We start from the raw sequence: 20,952 nt of genomic DNA on the forward strand, positions 1-20,952 counted from the left end.
CTCCTGTATACACTATTCCTGCTATAGCCTAAAATATGCTATGGGTTGGTATGTACCAAATTAGCAGTGACTTTATAGGTCTGTCTGCTAGTGGCAGGAGAGGAAGGTTAAACCCACCCTGAATTATTTTGATGCTACTCCTTTTGGTGGTTGGGTGGGACCCGTTTGAAAAAAACAAGAGGAGATATTTATTTGGCATATTACATGCTATTTCAGAATCTGGTAACTAGTACATAATTATATGACATCTTAGAATTTGGCTATATGTCTTCAAGAGTGTTCATGCTGCATAGCTTTTTTTCCCTTTCTTTCCGTCAAATGTGTTTATGTAACTTGTGGCAAAATTTAGCCATTAATGTCCACTGAAAGCTAGAGAGAAAGATTACACTTGGAGTTTCAGGATGATTTTCTAGACTATCAAATGTGTTCAAATGGGTTTTATTTTATGTCACTTATTCATTCTGATTCTTTCAAGTGCAGATCAAACAACTAATATGATGATATAAACTTGTTCAAGGATGTGATGTGTGACTATAACAGCTGGCGAGAGTTTGGGGACTGTCCACTCAGGGGGTTGAGGGAATGGATATAATTCAACTTTCCCTCCCGTAGGAGTCATGGGGAGGGACCTGTGACGTGTGTTTCTCTGCTCTTCACAGACAGAAAAATAAACTCAGTCGAGGGGAATATCATGTCAAACTGCTTTTACACCTTTGATTTCTTAACCTCTTAAAACTAATGAACTTCGATAATGTCCCCAGTGATAATTAAAACCCCAAACTCTGAGTTAGGCATGTTGGATCATAAAAACAACAACAAAAAAAGAAGCAACTGAAGGCAAGTCCCACTTCCCAAAACACTCACAGAGTTCAAGTAACAATAACTTTGACAGAGGCCACTGCTGATGAAGAGGTAGAGTTGGGTCATAGTTACAATGTGTTTTTTTTTTAATCTTTATGGAGTATAATTGCTTCACAATACTGTGTTAGTTTCTCTCATACACCAAAGTGAATCAGCCATATGCATACATATGTCCCCATATCCCCTCCCTCTTGAGCCTCCCTCCCACCCTCCCTATCCCACCCCTCTAGGTCATCACAAAGCACCGAGCTGATCTCCCTGTGCTATGCGGCTGCTTCCCACTAGCCATCTATTTTACATTCGGTAGTGTATATATGTCGATGCTACAATGCTTTTTAGGCCAGAACCATGAGGCTGGGAAGTGTCCCTGTGGTGCATGGCTTCTTAAGGTACCAGGAGCCCAGACGATGACTAAAAGAATGGGGCTGGTAATAAAGGGAACAAAAGAAACTTTGAGCATCCCTGTGGGTTCAGAAAGCTGTAATTCTGAAGAAAAAGCAGTTTGCAGAGGGACCCTGCGTGACTGGGAGCAGGAGCTCCCTCAGTTGGCTGCCCGGGGAACGGGAAGTCTTAGGAAACAGACCTCTATCTACTTCCAGGGGAGAAAATCAAGGATGAACTTCAGGCCTGCAGGCCTGAAGGCCTTCAGAAAAACAAGGATGAACTTCAAGTCTTTTTTCTTCCACAACCAAGATCAGAATCACATTATTTAGCAAAGGCTGACTTTAGAAAAAGGAGTAAACCAAGAAATGGGATTGGAAGCAACACTTAAAGCCTGCTGATGATGATGATTGATGATGATGATGGTGGTGGTGATGGTGATGGTGATGGTCATGATGATGAGTTTTATTGAACAGTTTTATTGAACGCTCACCGCGAGCCAGTCACTCTGCTAAGCATATTACCAACAGTGCCTCCTGCTCTCCCAGCAACCTTGCAGCACAGAGACATCTCCCTCTCACAGATGAGGGAAGCAAGAATCCATGGAGTTAGTCAGCCTGCCCAAGGTCACAGTGCTAGAAAGTGGCAGAGCTGTGGTTTGTCGTGTTTCCCCGTATTGAGTTACGGTGAGTCACAAAACCCATGTCAGCCCCCAAAGGCACAGATGCACGTTCTGTGTTCTGCCCCACAGTGGTAGCTTCTGTACAGAAGGCAGCCTGACCGCGAGCGCTGCAGTCAGAGGGATGGGCCTGGGGGGCGAGGGGGCGCGACGCGAAAGGAGGAAGCCCCGATTCTCCGCAGAAGGAAGAAAAGAAGAAGTTACTTGAAGTCTCCCGTTTCAAGACTCGGCCAGTTTTGTCACATGAACAGAAACTTATTTATAGCAATCTAGCTCCAGACACGTGAAATTGAAAGGGAAATAAAGTTCCAGAGTAAGGGGAGCCCCTGGTGATGATGAATTACAAATCTGTTCCTTCTCCCCACCCTATGGATTTCACGCGCCTCTGCCCCTGTCCCTTCAGGACCCTCCAAGCAGAAACAACATCAGCATCAAAAACAACAAAAAAATCATCCACATTTACAAATAACAAGAAAACTAGCCCCTGACGGGGGTGCGGGGGGAGGTATGGCTAAGTTCTTGCTGTTTCTAGGACTGGAAGTCCGAACTTGGCTCGTGACCGTGTTCCTTCTCAGCGAAGCAATAACTTGGAGAGGGCTAACGTTTGATTTACACGGAAAGATTGCTTGGCTGTTTCAAGATAAAAATTAGTAAGTACCTACCTTGCCACTGGTTTCTTCTCCTGGTCCTCTGTGAGAGGAAGGATAAGGAATCAGAGGGGAAAAACATTTTTGTTTTCAACGGTTGCAAACCATTCTATTCCTCCTCCCCTTTTGGTAAAGAAATACTTAAGTTGCATGCATTCTTGGAGAGAAGTTTCAAAAAACACTCCGCCCACAGGAATTCTGTTCATCCCACCAAATCTGCCTCGGTCCTGCGTGCAATAGCTAACACAGTCTCCTCCACTTTCAGCCCATCAGCGTTTTCTTCTCGTGCCTTTAATACAAGTGGGTTAGGATAACAGAGACATCTGTGGCTCTAGGAAACAATACTCCAGGCCAGAGTTCCCCCCTCAACAGGGAGCTCCAATCTGAAGTCATCGTAAAGGAATAAGAAAAAAGAGCCCCATATTTAGTTGAACTCCATTAAACTCTCCAGCTGACTCTCTTTAGTTTTACCTTGGTTTATTCTATTATTTGGTGTCTGTGTAACTTATTTATTATAGTTACTACTATTCAGTATTGGGCAGGGGGGACTTCTTATTTATTAAAACAAACACTATCCAGGATTATTAAAATGGGTTGCTGTCTATACGGCATCGTTTTTGAAAATAAACCCAAGGGGGAAAAAAAAAACCCCACCATTTTGGAGTGCTCTCCCTTTCCAAGCAAGGTGGGGTGAAACAGCACCTTTCTCTTGGGAATCCAGGATTCTACTCGCTGCAGGTAACTGATTCACTGTTCCCAAGTCCAAGTGGTAAATGTTTTATTAATATCAGGTCATTTCTACTCTTAACCTTGTAGCAGAATATTGGCTTTCTCCTTGGCCATGAAATTCTGGCAAGTCCTTCTACATCAAGGAAGGAGATGCATTTTCTAACAGAGGGAAAAAGATGGAGAAGGAATCTTTCCTTACCCAACACAGGCAGGAAGAGGGAGATGTCAGGCCTGGTTTAGAACAATAGTGTCTGTCTTTGCACTGTATTTCTTTACAGTGGACAATTTAGCCCTGGCAGGACAAAGGTGAGTTCAGTCATTGGATCTATAGAAATGCTGCAAGAAGTTTTGCTATTTTGGAGTATTTGAAATATCAGTTGAAAGTGAATTAAGTCAGGGACTTCCCTGGTGGCACAGTGGATAGGACTCCACACTCCCAGTGCAGGGGGCCCGGGTTCGATCCCTGGTCGGGGAACTAGATCCCACATGCATGCCACAACTAAAAGTTCACATGCCACAACTAAGAAGCCAGCGAGCTGCAGCTAAGGAGCCATAACTAAGACCCAGTGCAACCAAATAAATACATAAATATTTAAAAAAAAAAAGGAAAGAAAGTGAATTAAGCCAGATAGAGAAAGACAAATAGCATGATATCACTGATATGTGGAATCTAAAAAAAGATACCAATAAACTTATATACAATACAGAAACAGACCCACAGACATAGAAAACAAACTTATGGTTATCAAAGGGGAAAGGGGGGAGGGATAAATTAGGAGTTTGGGATTAACATATACACTCAACTATATATAAAATAGATAACCAACAAGGACCTACTATATAGCACAGGGGACTATATTCAATATTTTGTAATAACCTATATGGGCAAAGAATCTGAAAAAGAATATGTATATACCTACACACATATATGTGTTTGTATAACTGAATTACTTTGCTGTACACCTGAAACTAACACAACATTGTAAATCAACTATACTTCAATTTAAAAAAGAGAGAATGAGAACAGAAAGAGAAGTAAATGCAGTGTATTGGGTACTTCCTTAAGAAGGCAATTGTTGGGTAAGTACTTGATAAAATGCCTCTTAGTATGTCTGTTGTTTGCATTTATTAAGGCAGTGGCTAATATTTTTGACCTGGCATTTTGGGCAAAGGGAGGAGGGAGTGATGCCTGGGTGAGTGTCTTCACACCTGGTAAAATGTATTGATGAACACTTAGAGATGGACACCTGCACTGCATGTTCCTCACAATAGGAATTAAGCATAAAGTTATCAAAGCTAGTTGTGGACCTAAACCAAAGAAACATCTTTTTTTTGTTCTGCAGGCTTGTCTGAGACGACAGGAATACAGAAGAGACCCAAATGGGAAGAAACGAGATCAATTTTGGGGGCAAGAGACAAATTTTGAGAGATCCCGGTTTTCAAGTGGGTCATCTTCCAAACAGGTACTTAGAATGCTGGGAGACATTCTTTTGCTGCAGTGTGTGTGTGTGTGTGTGTGTGTGTGTGTGTAACTGACTTAGGAAAAATCCAGCCCAAAAAGGAGATGTTGCAGGGGCAGGAGCTCTTGTCCTGGGTACCACCCCTGCCGCCCCTGCTCCTCCTCTGCTGTGTGACCTTCCCTCTTCACCCTGGTTGGGCCTCACTCTTCTCTCCTGTAGACCAATGGAGATGGTCTCTGAGGTACCACCCAAATCAGAAATGCTGCAATTCTTTGATTTTAAGAGTCGGAAGCACCAGGCCTTCTAAGGCACTGCATCATAATATATCTATATACCTATATCTATGCCTACTTGATCTGTCTATATTAATATAGACATATATATATATATATATATATATATATATATATATATATATATGTAGGCTTATAGTCTTACCCATTGCATTGCTTAGTGTAGTTTTTATTTCAAATAGAGTAAAATGCAGTAATAATTGCGTCATGTAATAACTAGAAATTGTTCAAATATTTTTGTCTGGGTTATAATAATAAATAATAAGATCAGTATGATATGATAGCAATATGAAAATGATGATTACAGTAGTAGTAGTTACCATTACTTGAGTGATTACAATGTTCCAGTACCGTGCTAGGCGCTTTATACCTATTAACTTATTTAATTCTCATAAATCTCTATATATTTGCCTCATTTTACAGATGGGAAAACTGAGCCCTAGAAAAGTTAAGAAACTTTACCTAAGATTTCACATCCAGTATGTGGTGGAGTAGAGCTTCCTTTCCAGGCAGTCTGACCCCTGAGAGGGTGCTCTGAACCACTGAGCTATATGATCATATTTCATGTTTAAGATCTTATCTGTGTAAGGGTTTTACTTATCCTATGTAAGCACTGAATACCGCAAGCTGCATTCAACACCGGTTGTTAGTATAGCAAATTAAGATGAGTAATATGCCTTTTATCAATTCTCATTTAATGTTTTATGCCTGAAATATACTCTAGAGGATGGACTCTCTTTTCTATCAGTGGTGTGGATCCCCAAGATAGATCCTGGATACCTGATATCAATCAAGTTCTTGTTGGGGTTTCTTCTTTAATCTAGGATGTTCACATGGTGGTTATTTAATGTTCGAAGGACACCTTAAAAACATCAGTGATTGATGTTTATGGATGTATCCCTGGGAGAGATCTATACTCCCTATTAAGGAACATAAAATCACACAATAAAATATTCCACCTAAAGCCTGAAGGTGAAAGAGACTATCTCACAATATCGGCAGCACTGAGAAGAACACATTGCCTGCATCTTTTCATGTTAGCCAAGGACTAAATATAATGCCTGCTGCTGATTAAACTTAGGGAGTGAGATTAATCCAAAACTTAAATCTAGTTTGGCTCGAACAACACATTTTTAGCATTAAGATAAATTCTCGCAGTTTTGCACTCAGAAACAAAAATCAAGGACAGATGAAAAAAAATGTAATTTCAGTCAAACGGTAGCATGTAGCCATCTTCCTAGTTTGGAATTACTAAACAAATGGGCAGCTGGGTTCTTCTATTTTCATGCAAAGACTCACATGCAGAGTCTTGGCCATTTCACACGGCAACACTCATGCATGTTCCTCTCCACAAACTGTGTTTAGGGGACAAACTGGTGACAGATTCCTGTAGTTCCCTTCTTCATGCTATATAAATTACTAATTCTTTAAGGCATCATTGCAAAACACTCAGACCACATCTAAAAAAGGATGCAGCTGTACATATAAAAGTAATTATGAAATAAAGACAAAAATATGTGGTAAAGTGCATAAAACTGGCAATTTCTAAAGCACGCGAAGAGAATTTTTCATGTTTGCTTTATGTCACTGCACCTCAGTTTGTCGGAGAACTTGGAACAACATTACTTGATACGCTCGATTTTTTCCAGATGATGCTATCCCAAGGGTTTGGGTATTGACTGTACAAGTAACTTCAAGTTGCACCTTCTCTATCAAGAAGAGTGACAAGATCCGAATTTTCCACAGTGAATTTCACCTCTGCTTTGCTCCCTGTATTACAGATATTCTTTGGGGAATACTGGAGGATTTGCCTCTGGATACAAAAGTGCAGGAAGGTCAGGGTGAGGGGAAGTGTCATGGACTGCATCCTTGTCAACAGCCATCAGGACTGTGTGCTTATCATTCCAATCCCTCCTCACTCAATCCTTCGACTTTTGCCTGGTACAAGTGAAGCCAGAGAGCCCTCATGACATCCAAACCAGAGCCGAAAAATCTTCAACTCCCACAATCATGGGCTAGTTTGAAGATTTCTCCTCCCAGGTTTGGACCCCCACCCAAATTCTGTGAAAATCTGGTTGTTCTTAAACCTTCATAAACTGGGGCTGCCCTGCTCTATATCAAATCCTGAGGGAATGCAGAATTTATGAAACCTCTTTCTACGGGGTCCCCAAGGCCAGGGAGATCCTAGAGCTAGTTTCCCAGGATAAGAATGCTGGCACCAGGACTTCCCTGGTGGTCCAGTGGTTAAGACTCTGTGCTCCCAATGCAGGGGGCCCGGGTTCGATCTCTGGCCAGGGAACCAGATCCCGCATGCCGCAAATAAGAGGCCGCATGCCGGGCTTCCCTGGTGGCACAGTGGTTGAGAATCTGCCTGCCAATGCAGGGGACACGGGTTCGAGCCCTGGTCTGGGAAGATCCCACATGCTGCAGAGCAACTAGGCCCATGAGCCACAACTACTGAGCCTGTGCGTCTGGAGCTTGTGCTCCGCAACAAGAGAGGCTGCGACAGTGAGAGACCCGCGCACCGTGATGAAGAGTGGCCCCCGCTTGCCGCAACTAGAGAAAGACCTCGCACAGAAACGAAGACCCAACACAGCCAAAAAATAAATAAATAAATAAATAAATAAATAAAAATTAAAAAAAAAAAAAAAGAGCCCGCATGCCGCAACTAAGACCCGGTGCAGCCAAATAAATAAATAAATATTTAAAAAAAAAAAAAAAAAGAATGCTAGCACCTCCCAAAGGAGAACCCAGGCCAGACTGATGCAATTTCCAGAGCTTAGCGTATGGAATGTCACATCAGGCACTAGAGCTGCAAAAGATCGTCGGTCAATCAGAAAGTGGCAGGAGAAAGATACAGTCCAATGAGACAGTGTAAACCCAACCCAAGCCCTCTTACCTAGGGAACGTTTCCCTGAGTAATTTCCTTCTAGAAATTGCTGTGGCTGAAAACTCAAAAGAACATTTTATCCCTGATTTGAGAAGGCAAGTTCATTCCCTGATTGAGTGGGTTGTGTGAGAGTGGATTGCTTAATCCACGGAAATTTTTCCACTGTACAATCATGATGTGAAGCATGCTACCACCAAATTTTGACACTTGTATTAAAACTTCCATCACTTGTTCATTCCTTAACCCAGTCTTAGACCATCACAATGCTGATGGGCCTGGAAAAAGTGAGGCATTTACCATCAAGTAATAGATCCAGTATCAAGATACCATTTCTAAACACCTGTCTGGGGGTGGGCAGATCCCCAGATAAATGCACAGTTAACATGGTAGCCCCTCCCTTATGGCACAACCTCCTCACTCCGACCCGTGGCTTTAACCGTTGGTTATGCAGAGATTGTGTTCACTACCAAGCCTGTGCTGAGGGGTTCTTTAAAGCAGCACCTCCTAGAAAAGGGAACCCTCCTATATACGTTGTTGGTGGGAATGTAAGTTGGTGCAGCCACTACGCAGAACACTATGGATGTTCCTCATAAAACTAAAAATAGAATAACCATATGATCCAGCAATCCCACTCCTGGGCATATATCCAGACAAAACTATAACTCAAAAAGATACACGCACCCCTATGTCCATAGTAGCACTATTCACAATAGCCAAGACAGGGAAACAACCTAAATGTCCATCGACAGATGAATGGATAACGAAGATGTGGTACATATATACAATGGACTATTACTCAGCTATAAAAAAGAATGAAATAATGCCATTTGCAGCAAGATGGATGCAACTAGAGATTATCATAGTAAGTGAAGTAAGTCAGAAAGAGAAAGACAAATACCATATGATATCACTTATACATGGAATCTAAAATATGACACAAATGAACTGAAATAGAAACAGACTCAGGGACATAAAGAACAGACTTGTGGTTACCAAGGGGGAGGGGCTTGGGGGAGGGATGGAGTGGGAGGTTGGGGTTAGCTGATGTAAGCTTTTATAAATAGAATGGATATACACACTGCTATATTTTAAATGGATAACCAACAAGGACCTACTGTATAACACAGGGATCTACTGTATAACCTACTGCTCAATATTATGTAACAACCTAAATGGGAAAAAGATTTGAAAAAGAATAGATACATGTATATGTATAACTAAATCACTTTGCTGTACACCCAAAACTCTCACAACATTGTTAATCAACTATACTCCAATATAAAATAAAAAGTTAAAAAAAAAATAAAATCATTAGTAAAAACATACACACAAAAAAACCCCTACAAAAGCATGCACACACACACACACACACATACACACACACACACACACACACACACACAAAATAGAATGGATTAACAACAAGGTCCTACTGTATAGCACAGGGAACTATATTCAATATCATATGATAAACCATAATGGAAAAGAATATAAAAAAAGAATATATATATGTATAACTGAATCACTTCGCTGCACAGCAGAAATTAATACATTGTAAATCAACTGTACTTCAAGTTTTAAAAATTACAAAAAAAATAATAGTAAAGCAGCACCTCTTAAATACATTTAAGTTAGTTGTGTGACACAGTACAAAGAACACTTATCATCAAGGGCCTGCTCTGTCCCTCATTGCAGTGTGAATTCAAACAAAGCACTTTACTTCTAAGTACTTCAATTTCCCATCAAGGAGATCCTTATTATTATGCTATTATCTCATAGGATCATTGTGAGAACGCGTGAGATGCTCAAGTGTCATACTAACATTTGATTCATTATAAGTTGCCTTGGTGTCCAGCTATGCTTGCAAATGATGCTCCAACACTTATCGATAGAGGAGCAGCTCCTGAGGCTTCTAGAATACCTTCTTTCCTCTCAGCCCCATCTCAGGCCACATTTCTAAGAGCTAACCTAACGTAGCAACTTAATTTCACACCCTTTTCAAAGTTACCTACAACCTTGTGAGCTGTTTAATCAAATTAGAATTTAACAGGGAAATAAACAGCAGCTCTGCAGAACCAACTACACCTTGGATGATTTAGTGCATTAAAAAGCAAAGCAGTCTCTCAGTATGAACAGGAAACAGTGTCCCCGGGACACTGCTGGCCCAGAGGAGCCTGCTGTGGTGCCAGGGGTACCAGGATATTTTGACCTTTCAAAACTTCACAGAGGGGACTTCCCTGGTGGTGCAGTGGTTAAGAATCCACCTGCCAATACAGGGGACACAGGTTCGATCCCTGGTCTGGGAATAACCCACATGCTGCAGAGCAACTAAGCCCGTGCACCACAACTACTGAGCCCTGCGCTCTAGAGCCCGCGTGCCACAACTACTGAAGCCCCTGAGCCTAGAGCCCACGCTCCGCAACAAGAGAAGCCACCGCAATGAGAAGCCCGTGCACCGCAACGAAGAGTAGCCCTCGCTCGCCGCAACTAAAGAAAGCCCGCACACAGCAATGAAGATCCAATGCAGCCAAAATTACATAATAAAAATAAGTTCAAAAATAAAAAAATTTTTAAAAAGAAATTGAATAAAAAAAAAAAAAAGACTTCACAGAGAAGGGTCAGGACCCCCAATTTCCCCAGAGAAAATGATGAAACTGATTAGCCCAGGACTTGGGGGACGACAACCTTCAATGAAGAAAGTCATCATGACCCCTTCTCATCTTCCAAGATCCTGCATCCTTGCTGGATGGGCCACTTCCAAGAGCACAAATCTCAAGGACTGAAGACATGTTGTCACTATATTTGGCAAAGAAGGTGGGGACCAGCCCTCAGTTTTTCAAGAGCACCGTTTGCTCCGATAATAGGAATAGGATTGTCGTCCTTTCACCGACAATCAGCAACCGAGCGGCTACATGTTTAGACTCCAGGTCACCAGGACCCAGCGTTACACTGGAAGAAGGTGGGTAACCTGACACCAGCAGCAGCCGGCTCTGCCCCAGGCCTGGCTCAGCAGGATGTTTATATCCGTGAGATCACCTGAATCTCCCAGAAGGCAAGGTAAGCTTAAGTGTGAAGGCGGTTACCCAACATAAACATTTTAATTGTTTTGTTCGTGATCATCCACACAAACGTTGGAGGTTGAAATGAAGAATAAAGCTTCTTCAAGTAATCTGCAGTGGCTTAAAAAGTCAGAATGTGCATTCATACATGAGGGCAGCAAAAGCCTAAAACTGTGCTGTCCAATACAGTGGCCACTAACCATGTGGGACTATTTAATTAAAATAAAATTTTAAATGCAGTTCCAGGCTCAGGAGCCACATGTGGCCCATGGCTGCCACATAAGACATTTCCAACATTGAAGAAAATTCTATAGGACAGCACTGCTTCTGACTATGGTGAAGTCCAAAAGATGAAACAAGACAAGATCCCGTGGGCCAGCAAGGGGTTTTGTTTCCCAGAAACCGTCCTCGCATACTCCACACTACAATGCTTTTGCCCACCGAGGCTCCTTGCAAACGTTTGCTCTCCGTTGCTGAGTCAGGTGTCCGCGAAGGCTGGCTCGCTGTGCATTTGGTGTTTTCCTCCAACTTGGGTATATTTGCATGTCTCCTTTCATTACCTGTCTCTTCAGCCTCTCCTGCCTGTGAAACCTGCAGCTTCTCCTCTTTCAAACAGCTCTTGGGGAGCTGTTTGTTCTCCCATTAACCTGTCAGTGTCAACCTACCAACACCCTTGATGGTGTCACGGAAGCAGCCAGCTTAGCACATGGCATATGCGTTCTGTGACTCACGCTTTTAATTTTCTCTAACTTCTACCTGTCCATTGTCAGACTCCCCGTGGGCCGGGCCTCCCATCGTTCTGGCCCCGGGCCCGTGTGAAAATGAGGCAGGTCACATACGTACATGCTGGCTCTGACTGCCGGGGGCCTCACCTGGGAGGCTGTGAGTCATCCCTAACACCTGGCCAGGTGTGGTCACCGCCGCCCCCTCTACTCTAGCGCAGATTCCGCACCCTCGAGGTGCACCTGAGTCACGGTGCAGCTCCACACCCAGCATCTCGAGCCCAACACGGATGTCAGGGAGACAGAAAGTGCAGCCCATGGTTTGTCGGGAATTTTTGGTGGAGTCTGTTTTCCATTTTAGCTGTTGGTCTGTCCTCCTTGGCGTGTCCCACCACCGCCTCAGACTCAAGAGGCTGAATGCATTGTCTTCTCCCCTCAGATTGGTTCTTCTTCCTGAATTCACTTCTGCCCAGGCCGGAATTCTGGAAATTATCTTAGACTCCTCCTCCTGCTCTCACACTTTACAGCCGTCAGACACCAGAGTTAGACTGTCTTCCCTCCTCTCTCTTGACTCTATCCACCAGCACCTCCCTTTGCAGGGCCCTGTCTTTTTTTTTTTTTTTTTTTTGCCTGGATTATTGTAGGAGCCATTTTCCTGATCGTTTTGCCTTCACCTCACCCCTTCCGGCCAGTTTCCCTGGCAGCATTATGAGTGGATCCGTCTAGAAGCAAACTGGATCATGTCGCTCCTCTATTAAAAGCTCTCTAGTAGTTCCCCATGTCTTTGGGATCAAGTTCAAACACCTTAGCAAAGTGTTTGATGGCCCTGATGGCCCTCAAGGCCCTGGATGGCCTGACCCTCAACTCTGAGGACACTTCCTCTGGGAAGAGCTTCCAGAGCTGCTCCTGGGGGTCAGGTGGCTTTGTTCTTGTCCCTCCTTAGTATTCCCCATAACACCGTCTGGGCTCAAGCCCGTCTTAGGCTACGTCTCCCTGTCTGTCTCGTCCTTAGGCTGGGAGCCACTCAGGAGCAGGCACTGGTTATTGCTCTTTTTTGATGGTTGGAATTTGCTTTAATAGATTTCAGCAAGCGGAAAAAAGAATAAATGAAGTAAATGTGGGAAAAATCATGCTAATTTTCAAATCTGAACGATGGGTATATAGGAGCTCATTATTATTCTCTCTACTTTGCCATGTTTCATATTAAAAAAATCTGAGACAAAGGCCCCACCCTTTGTCTGCCCTTTGGGGCAGGAAGTTATAAGGCAGGACCCAGGTGAGGTGCCCAGGGAGGGCACAGGGCAAGGGAGATGGAGGGACAGAAGGAAGGAAGAGATGGTGCAGGGGGCCCGGAAGCAGAGATGATGTTGTCCCTCAGAGGGTGGCATTCTCCAGGACCCGCTGTCTTGTTGGGCAGGTCACCTCCCCACCAACAGCTCTCTGAGACTTCATTCTTCAGGACTCACTTCCAGACTCTTCCAGAAACCAAATCTGCTGGCACCTTGATCTTGGACTTCCAGCCTCTAGAACTGCTTGAGCAGGAACCGGTACCGGGCGTTGGTGCGCAGGGCGATGGCCAGGTGAGGGGCAGACAGGAGAACCCCGCTGAGTACCACGGCCCGCATGTGCACGGGCAGGAGCGTGTAGATGGTGTAGATGAAGAACACATTTTTTTGTTTTTTTTTAAATCATAGGTTCACAGCACAGGACAGGGACCTTGAAGGACATTTAGTCTAGTCACCCATTGCAGTTTTAGACACACTAGTTGTTAGAAAGTTTTTTTTTTTAATTTTTATTTATTTATTTTTGGCTGTGTTAGGTCTTCGTTGCTGCGTGCGGGCTTTCTCTAGTTGTGTTGCGCGGGCTTCTCGTTGCGGTGGCTTCTCTTGTTGCGGAGCACGGGCTCTAGGCGCACAGGCTTCCGTAGTTGTGGCGCACGGGCTCAGTAGTTGTGGTTCGTGGGCTCTAGAGCGCAGGCTCAGTAGTTGTGGCACACGGGCTTAGTTGCTCTTTTTTCCACCACACACTAGGAGCTCCATGAATGTTTGATGACTGTCAGTCACAGGAATGTTTTAGGAACGTGCACATGTTGAAATCATAGCAGTGTAGCCACAACCGTCAGAGCAGGACTCCGCCCCGAGCGAGAGAAGAAAGTGGGTACCGTTATCAGGAGTGGTGGACCCTGGCCTGGCTTGAAATCATCAAGAAGAGAGTGGTTTGCTGAGACCGCCAACGAGCAATGGCCAGTTTGGGTCTGAAGATTGAAACCGCAATCAACCATATGGAAACCTCCTCATTGGTGGCGGCCAGAGTAAGCAGCTAAAGAGAACGTTCCTTTCCTGGTCTGCCACTCCGCAAAGCGACAGGTGGCTTCTTTAAAGCTCTGGGTAAGTTCCTTTTGTCACAGGTGGGCAAGAACACAAAGACATAAGCAGCTCTCCGTGGACAGAGGAAACTCAGAACAGCCCAAAGTCGATCCAGGACTCACTCGTACTTTATAAGAGGTCATCTTGGTGTGCTTGAATGTTCCGCCAGGTAACTCACCAGACTGAACTGAAGGTTTCCTTTGTGATCATATTATAGAGCAACTGGAAGACCTGGGGTGCAGGCCCCTGGGCAAACCAGGGTCCTAGAAGCCTTTCACAGCAGTAAATGGCACAAACGAATGATAATTGGTCTGGGCAAAGCCAGCAGTGCTTCATTTCTCCTCCGTTTCTGTGCTTTGCCTGAGTTCCACTAGGTAATTTAAAAATAGGGCATGGCAGGAAAATGGGGCAACTGTCAGTTTAAATTGCAGCTGCTTCCAGAATGTCGTCCTGCCTTTTGAACAGATAAGCAGGACAGCCTAGAGTCAATCCTTCCACGGGGTGATTCTGCCACTGGGCCCAGTGAGACAAACACCAATTGTTATCCCAGCTCAGTGAAATCGCCGGTGCCGAGCAATGTTGACCCCTGACCCCAAGAGTTCCCTGTGTTAATTAGACTCAGCAGCTCAGAAATTGCATGAGCGAAGATTATGATAAAGTGGCTTTTTTCGCATTTTATGTAGTGCTGTATATTTCAGTTTACAACATCTTATTAAAATCCCCTACTTAAAAAAAAAAAGGTTCTAATTGCTTTTTAAAACTAAGAAACTTGTTAAAAACCTATTAAAATTCAGATATCAAACTTTTAAATTTTTTCAGTCAGTTGCGAGACATGATTATTCAGGGGCATACTCGCATTAAACATAACCTATAAATACAGCATTTCACCCTAAAATCTTCTTTTGTTGACAACAACAATTGCTTTATTTGTTAAGGAATTATAAATCACTGGTGTCCAAGACACTGTGTTGGGTGGTATGGGGATATAGTAATGAATAACCTCTGGTCCCTTGGTTCCTCTCCCTTTGTGCTCTCATTGCCCCCTCTGTGCCAACTTTCCCTTCCCAAGCAGCCTATGTTCTGTGCTTGATCCTCTTTAACACTTCCCTTGCCCTCTGTTTTGTTGCCACACCTCTCTGGCAAAATCCTGCCCATCCACGGTCTCTGGGTCTGCACCCATACCACTGGCGACTGCCGGAAAAAAAATCACCCAACCTTGAAAAATGGTGCCCCTGGAAGGTCACAGCCACTAACCTCCTGCAACTCTTCGATGCTGCCCAGTTTCCCTGGTCAACTGTCCCTTCCACTTCAAGCCTTCTTCCCTTTCCCCAACCCCTCCTCTCTTCCACCCCACTCCACAGTGGTCCTCACATGGAAGCTCCCTCAGCTCTCTGCTGCCCAACCCGTCCACCCCCTTCCTTCTGCACCACCCTCCCCTCATTCCCACCCAGTTACCAACCCTTCCATCTCTGCTCAGGACCCTCACTCCATCCATCGTCCCTTCTGTTCCCGCGTCTCCAACTCTGTACCAGAGCCTTCCCTTCCCATCAGCATTTAATCATGACCCAAGGTCTCCTATCAAAAATCTTGGGCTTCCCTGGTGGTGCAGTGGTTGAGAATCTGCCTGCCAATGCAGGGGACACGGGTTCGAGCCCTGGTCTGGGAGGATCCCACATACAACGGAGCGACTGGGCCCGTGAGCCACAATGGCTGAGCCTGCGCGTCTGGAGCCTGTGCTCCCAACAAGAGAGGCCGTGACAGTGAGAGGCCCGCACACCGCGATGAAGAGTGGCCCCCACTTGCCACAACTAGAGAAAGCCCTCGCACAGAAACGAAGACCCAACACACCCAAAAATAAATAAATAAATAAATAAATTTTTAAAAATTAAAAAAAAAAAAAAATCTTAAGAAAACAACAGAAGAGACCTTCCTTGAGCCCCCATCCCCTCCACTTACTGCTTCTCCCTCACAAAGTTCTCAGAAGAATCATTTACGCTGACTGACTCAGTTTCCCCACCTCCTACTCACAACGCAACCCACTGCAATCTGGCTGCCGCACACGTCATTCCACAGAAACAGCTCTTCGTCGGATGCCTTCCACGTCTATGATGCAGGGCGTCTCTTGCAGTCCTCACCGTGCTCCACCCCTCAGCAGCTTTAGCTCGCCTGGCCACTCCATTCTCCGCAAAACGCTGCGTCCCCACGCTTCTGCGAAGCCACGTTCTCCTGGCTTCTCCTCCTCCTCCTCTTCCTCCTCCACCTCGGCGCTGAGTCCTGGGATTCCTCCCAGCTTGCTTCTCTTCTCACTCTACACCTGGGGGTTTATCCTGGTTTTGTATCACAGGGCTCTTAGGCAATACAGATGACCCCTCTGGATCCTCTTCTCACAATAATATTTTCAAATGCATAAAATAAGATGCACAGGATCTCAAAGGAAACCACAGTCCTTGAAATAATCATCAAGATATTTTTAGAAATCTGTGACTCAGTAATATATGTGCTTCTTTTTTAACACATGAAATAACGAGTGATGGGCGTAAAGGGTATTTTGAGACATCTGCAACGAATTTAATGAAATGTGAAAATACCTGTGATTTCGATTGGTGACAAATCACAGGTACTGCTAATACTACTGTGGTTTGTTGCCTGTATTAGTAAATGAAAGATGTGCTTAGATTTCAATAAGAGGTTAGTGGAAATAAAGATGCAAAATTTTTTTTCCAATCCATATTCATGTCCCACCCCCAAGAAACCCTGCCCTATTCTCCTCAGGTTACCTGCCCAAGATGTTACCTGCCTATGACTCCCAAATCTGCGTTTCTAACCCAAACCTCGCTTTTGATCTCCAGATCTAAATAGCCAATAGTTTTCTAAATAATTTCTACTTGGATGTCTCAAACTTAATAGGCCCAGTCCTTTTTTTTTTTTTTTTTTTCTGGCCGAGCCGCATGGTATGCAGGATCTTAGTTCCCTGACCAGGGATCAAACCCGCGCCCCCTGCAGTGGAAGCGTGGAGTCTCAACCACTGGACCACCAGGGAAGTCCCTGTTCTTCCTTTTGCGCAGTATCATCAGAATCTGACACTTTCCTCCTTACCGTCTTATTCATCACCGAGTCCCATCCATTTTACTTATCATTTTAATCCATCGGTGTGTTCGTCTCTGCTATCACCCAGTTAAGTTACTGCAAAGGCCCCCTAACAGGTCTTCACAACTCCCGCTCCTGCCCCCAAATCCCGCTTTCCCTACCACAGGTGATTTGACAAGTGGAACCCAGATCACTCTATTGGCCGCTCAAACCCCTTCCATGGTGTTCTGTGGCCTTTAGAATGGGGACCAACACCCATCATGTAGCCAACAAGGCCCTGTGGGATCTGGCCTTCCTTACTGCTCTATGCTTCAACCACACTGGCTTTGGGTCCTCTTTCGTGCCAGGCCACCTCCTGCTAGGAGGCTTTGCACATGCTGTTCCCTTTTCTTGAAGCACTCGGCCTGCCTTCCCACCAGGCCTCAGATCTCAGCTCAGGTCACTTCCTCAGGGAGGTTTTCCCCAGCTGCGCCCACGCCCCCGGCAAAGAAACCTCTGCCCTATCTTCTGATGGCTGTCCATGCAGTTCCTTTATTTAAATGTATCAAAATTCATTTTTTTAAACGAGTTTTGATAAATGCATGTAACCATGTTTCGTATTTCCATCACCCCATGACCCTTTCCAGTCAATTCCTGCCTCTGTCCCTCTCAGAGGCAACCACTGTTCTGGGTATTTTCACCATAAATTAGCTTTGCCTTTTCTTTTTCTATTTCTTTACACTGTTTTCAGTTCAACTTTTAAGTAACTTTTTAGAAATTGGTGGAATATAGATTCTAAATAGATGAGCTAAATAAATGAACCTACTTAATAATTAAATTAGGGGACTTCCCTGGCGGTCCAGTGGTTAAGACTCCACGCTTACACTGCAGCGGGCACGGGTTCGATCACTGGTTGGGGAACTATCCTGCATGCCACATGGCATGACCAAAAAATAATAATAATTAAATTAAAATTACATACAAGTTACAGATTAAAATGATAGTCTTTCCCCAAAATGACAAAGTCGCTTTTAAAAAGATAATATGTAGTTGGAAAAGTTATGTAGAAATTGGCATTCTCATGTACCTCTGGAAATGTAAATTGGTACAGTGTTTCTGGAGGACAATTTGGGAACAAAATATTGTAAATCTTCGTGATGCTGTTAATCTACTAATATAAATTCCCACTTTGGGAACTTAAAGAAATAATTGATGATGTGCATAAATATATAAGAATATTCATCGTAGCATTATTTATCATAGAAAAAGTTGGAAGCAACCTAAATGACCAACAAAAGTAATTATGACAGAGCCATACAATAGGAATATATTGTAAAGACAAAGAGAACTGCCAAGAAAGAATAAAGTTTACTTAATGGGTTTATTCTTAGAGTACATTTGTACTGTGATTCTGAAATTTCATGTTCATTACAGATTAAAACAAATGAATACATATATTAATATAATTAAGGAATAAAGATTTTAAATATAGGAGAAAAAAGATACAAATATAAAACAAAAGAAAGGAAGGGAAAATGCCTTCCACTAAATATGTATTAGTGTTAAATATGTATTTCTAATTAATTCCATTGAAAGGACTTAGGAACAATGTCCCTCTAGGAGCAATGAACACACACAGCATGAAGATACTGATTTCTAAGTAGCTTCTAAACTAAAAGGAACCAGAGCTTACTGGGAAAATAGCTGATTCTAGGTCTGAGCCAGGTAAAGTACAAGGTGAGGCTATGAAATTTTATTGTGCCATAAAGCGTAGAAGTGCTCGGAGACTCAAGTCAGAGCAAACTTGAATGAACTCCCATTCACCAATTTTGGGACGATTTGAGCCTCAAAAAATGTGATGAGATAATTGAATAAAATGTGTCCTTGAAACCACAATGATGATGATAGCAAACAAAGAGGCAAACAAACAAATAAGAAGGGAGGAAAGGAAAGTTCTTCTTTAGAGAAGAATGCCAGCTAATAATTGTAGAAGAAAGGATAGAAATAGAAAAATCATCATTTTGCTACCTTGATGTAATTATCAATTCAGGCAAAGCGCATCAAAAGATGCTAAATCATTGGGTAAAATGTATCATGAATAGGGTATTTAGTGTCAAAGAATCGTCTCACAGATTTCTGACTAATTACAAAAGGGAAAAATGTACTTTTATAGTGGAAAAATCTGGCAGTCACCACCTTACCCTAGAGACCAAACAGCATTGTTAGGCACTGAGGTGATGTTATAAAGAGGGATACCACACCACTTATGGAATATTCTAACCCAAAATGATTAACCTGAATTTTATTATGAGAAAGCCATCAAATTCAGAACGTACGACCTTCTATGAGGCTGGAACTCTTCCAAAGAGTAAAAATCATGAAAAGACAAAAAGGGCCGAGAACAAAAGAGACATAATAACTGCGTGCAGTGGGTGTATCTTGATTGGGTCATAGATCAAGACACACAGCTAAAAAGACATTTTTGGGACAGTTTGGTTTGAATATGCTCTACATAATAGATAATGTTATGGAACTATTAAATTCTCTTGGGTAAGATAATGGTATTGTGGCTTTGTAGGAGTATGTCCGTTTTGATAGGAGATGCATATTGAAGTATTTAGGGGTAAAGTATTATGAAGTCTAGAGAGAGGGAGGGAGGGGGGAGAGGGAGAGAAAGCCAATTGGCAAGGTAAAGGGTAATGGATGTTATTTGTACTATTCTCTCAACTTCTCCATTGATTTGAAATTTTTCAAAATAAGGTTGACAAAATTATAGAAAGGTATCTATTGACGCAATGTATTGTTAAGTGACAACGTATGTGTGGCTCAATTCTATTTTTGTTAAAAAAACAATATTTATACAGATGCATAAATATATGTGCAAGAGTAATGTCAGCTGCTATAACAAAGGGACCAAAAATATGATGATTCAATCAAGAAAGAATTTATTTCTTGCACCTGTGATGGCCCAGGTGATCCGCAGGCAGCTCTCCTCCACTAGGACTTACAGGGATTCAGGCCAATGATGGTTCTATTGTCTTCAACACATGACTTTCAAAGTTGTTGACTTTCCAGCTGAGAAGCAGGGCCAGAGGTTATCTCTGAAGCAGGCTGTACACGTCAACTGTGCTCCCACTCCACTGGTGAGACTTTCCTCCTGAGGCCACCCCTAGTTGCAGCAGAAACTGAGTCATTCAGTTCAAGGTGGGCGGCCACATCCAGCTGTAGCTCATATCACTTGAGAAGGGATTTCAGTGGAAAGCTAGTAGTCTCCATCACACTCATTTGTTATACAGCAGAAACTAACACAACATTGTAAAGCAATTATACTCCAATAAAGATGTTTAAAAAAGGGGGGGGGGTCTGAAAGAACACAGACCAAGCTATTTGCAGTTTTCATTTCAAGGTTAATAGAGTTTTGAATGCTTTAAAATTTCTCTCTTTGTCTTTAGTTTTCCATTATGAACATGCATTTTTTTTTTGCAATAAAGAAAAGACTTACACTTTACAAAAATAAGCCATTGAAACTACAAAAAGATGCTTTGTTTTTTTCCTCTGAAAGAAGCATACAAGCTAATCTTAAGTACCACATTAAGCATTTTTCTTCTCACAAACCTTCAGTTGGACCCTATTCTCCATCACATTAACTCTCAATCCTTTGCTTGACTCTCAGAGCCCCCCACAATCTGTCCCCAGCTTGCCAGCCAACTTTGTCTCTCACCTCTCCTTCTCATACCCTCTGCTCTGGCCATGTGCCTTGCTGCCTGAGAATCACGCCGTGGGTGTCACTCCATCCATA

General features: G+C 43.2%; 1 protein-coding gene and 1 long non-coding RNA gene across 2 annotated transcripts in view; one reads left to right on the forward strand and one right to left on the reverse strand.

The window, feature by feature from the left end:
- The window catches only part of LOC132355452 (uncharacterized), a 60,722-nt gene extending 58,059 nt beyond the window's left edge, over window positions 1-2,663 (reverse strand). Inside the window, exon 1 of the long non-coding RNA XR_009499625.1 lies at window positions 2,584-2,663. This is a non-coding gene — a long non-coding RNA (uncharacterized LOC132355452). The remainder of the gene's footprint in view (window positions 1-2,583) is intronic.
- MARCHF10 (membrane associated ring-CH-type finger 10) overlaps window positions 1-20,952 on the forward strand; it is an 84,995-nt gene that overhangs the window by 4,599 nt on the left and 59,444 nt on the right. The window contains exon 2 of the mRNA XM_059907801.1: window positions 4,641-4,760. Within this exon, the coding sequence (XP_059763784.1) occupies window positions 4,641-4,760 (120 nt within the window). The remainder of the gene's footprint in view (window positions 1-4,640; window positions 4,761-20,952) is intronic.

Source organism: Balaenoptera ricei, chromosome 20, assembly GCF_028023285.1.
Source record: "Balaenoptera ricei isolate mBalRic1 chromosome 20, mBalRic1.hap2, whole genome shotgun sequence".
In the NCBI taxonomy this organism is placed as follows: Eukaryota; Metazoa; Chordata; class Mammalia; order Artiodactyla; family Balaenopteridae; genus Balaenoptera; species Balaenoptera ricei.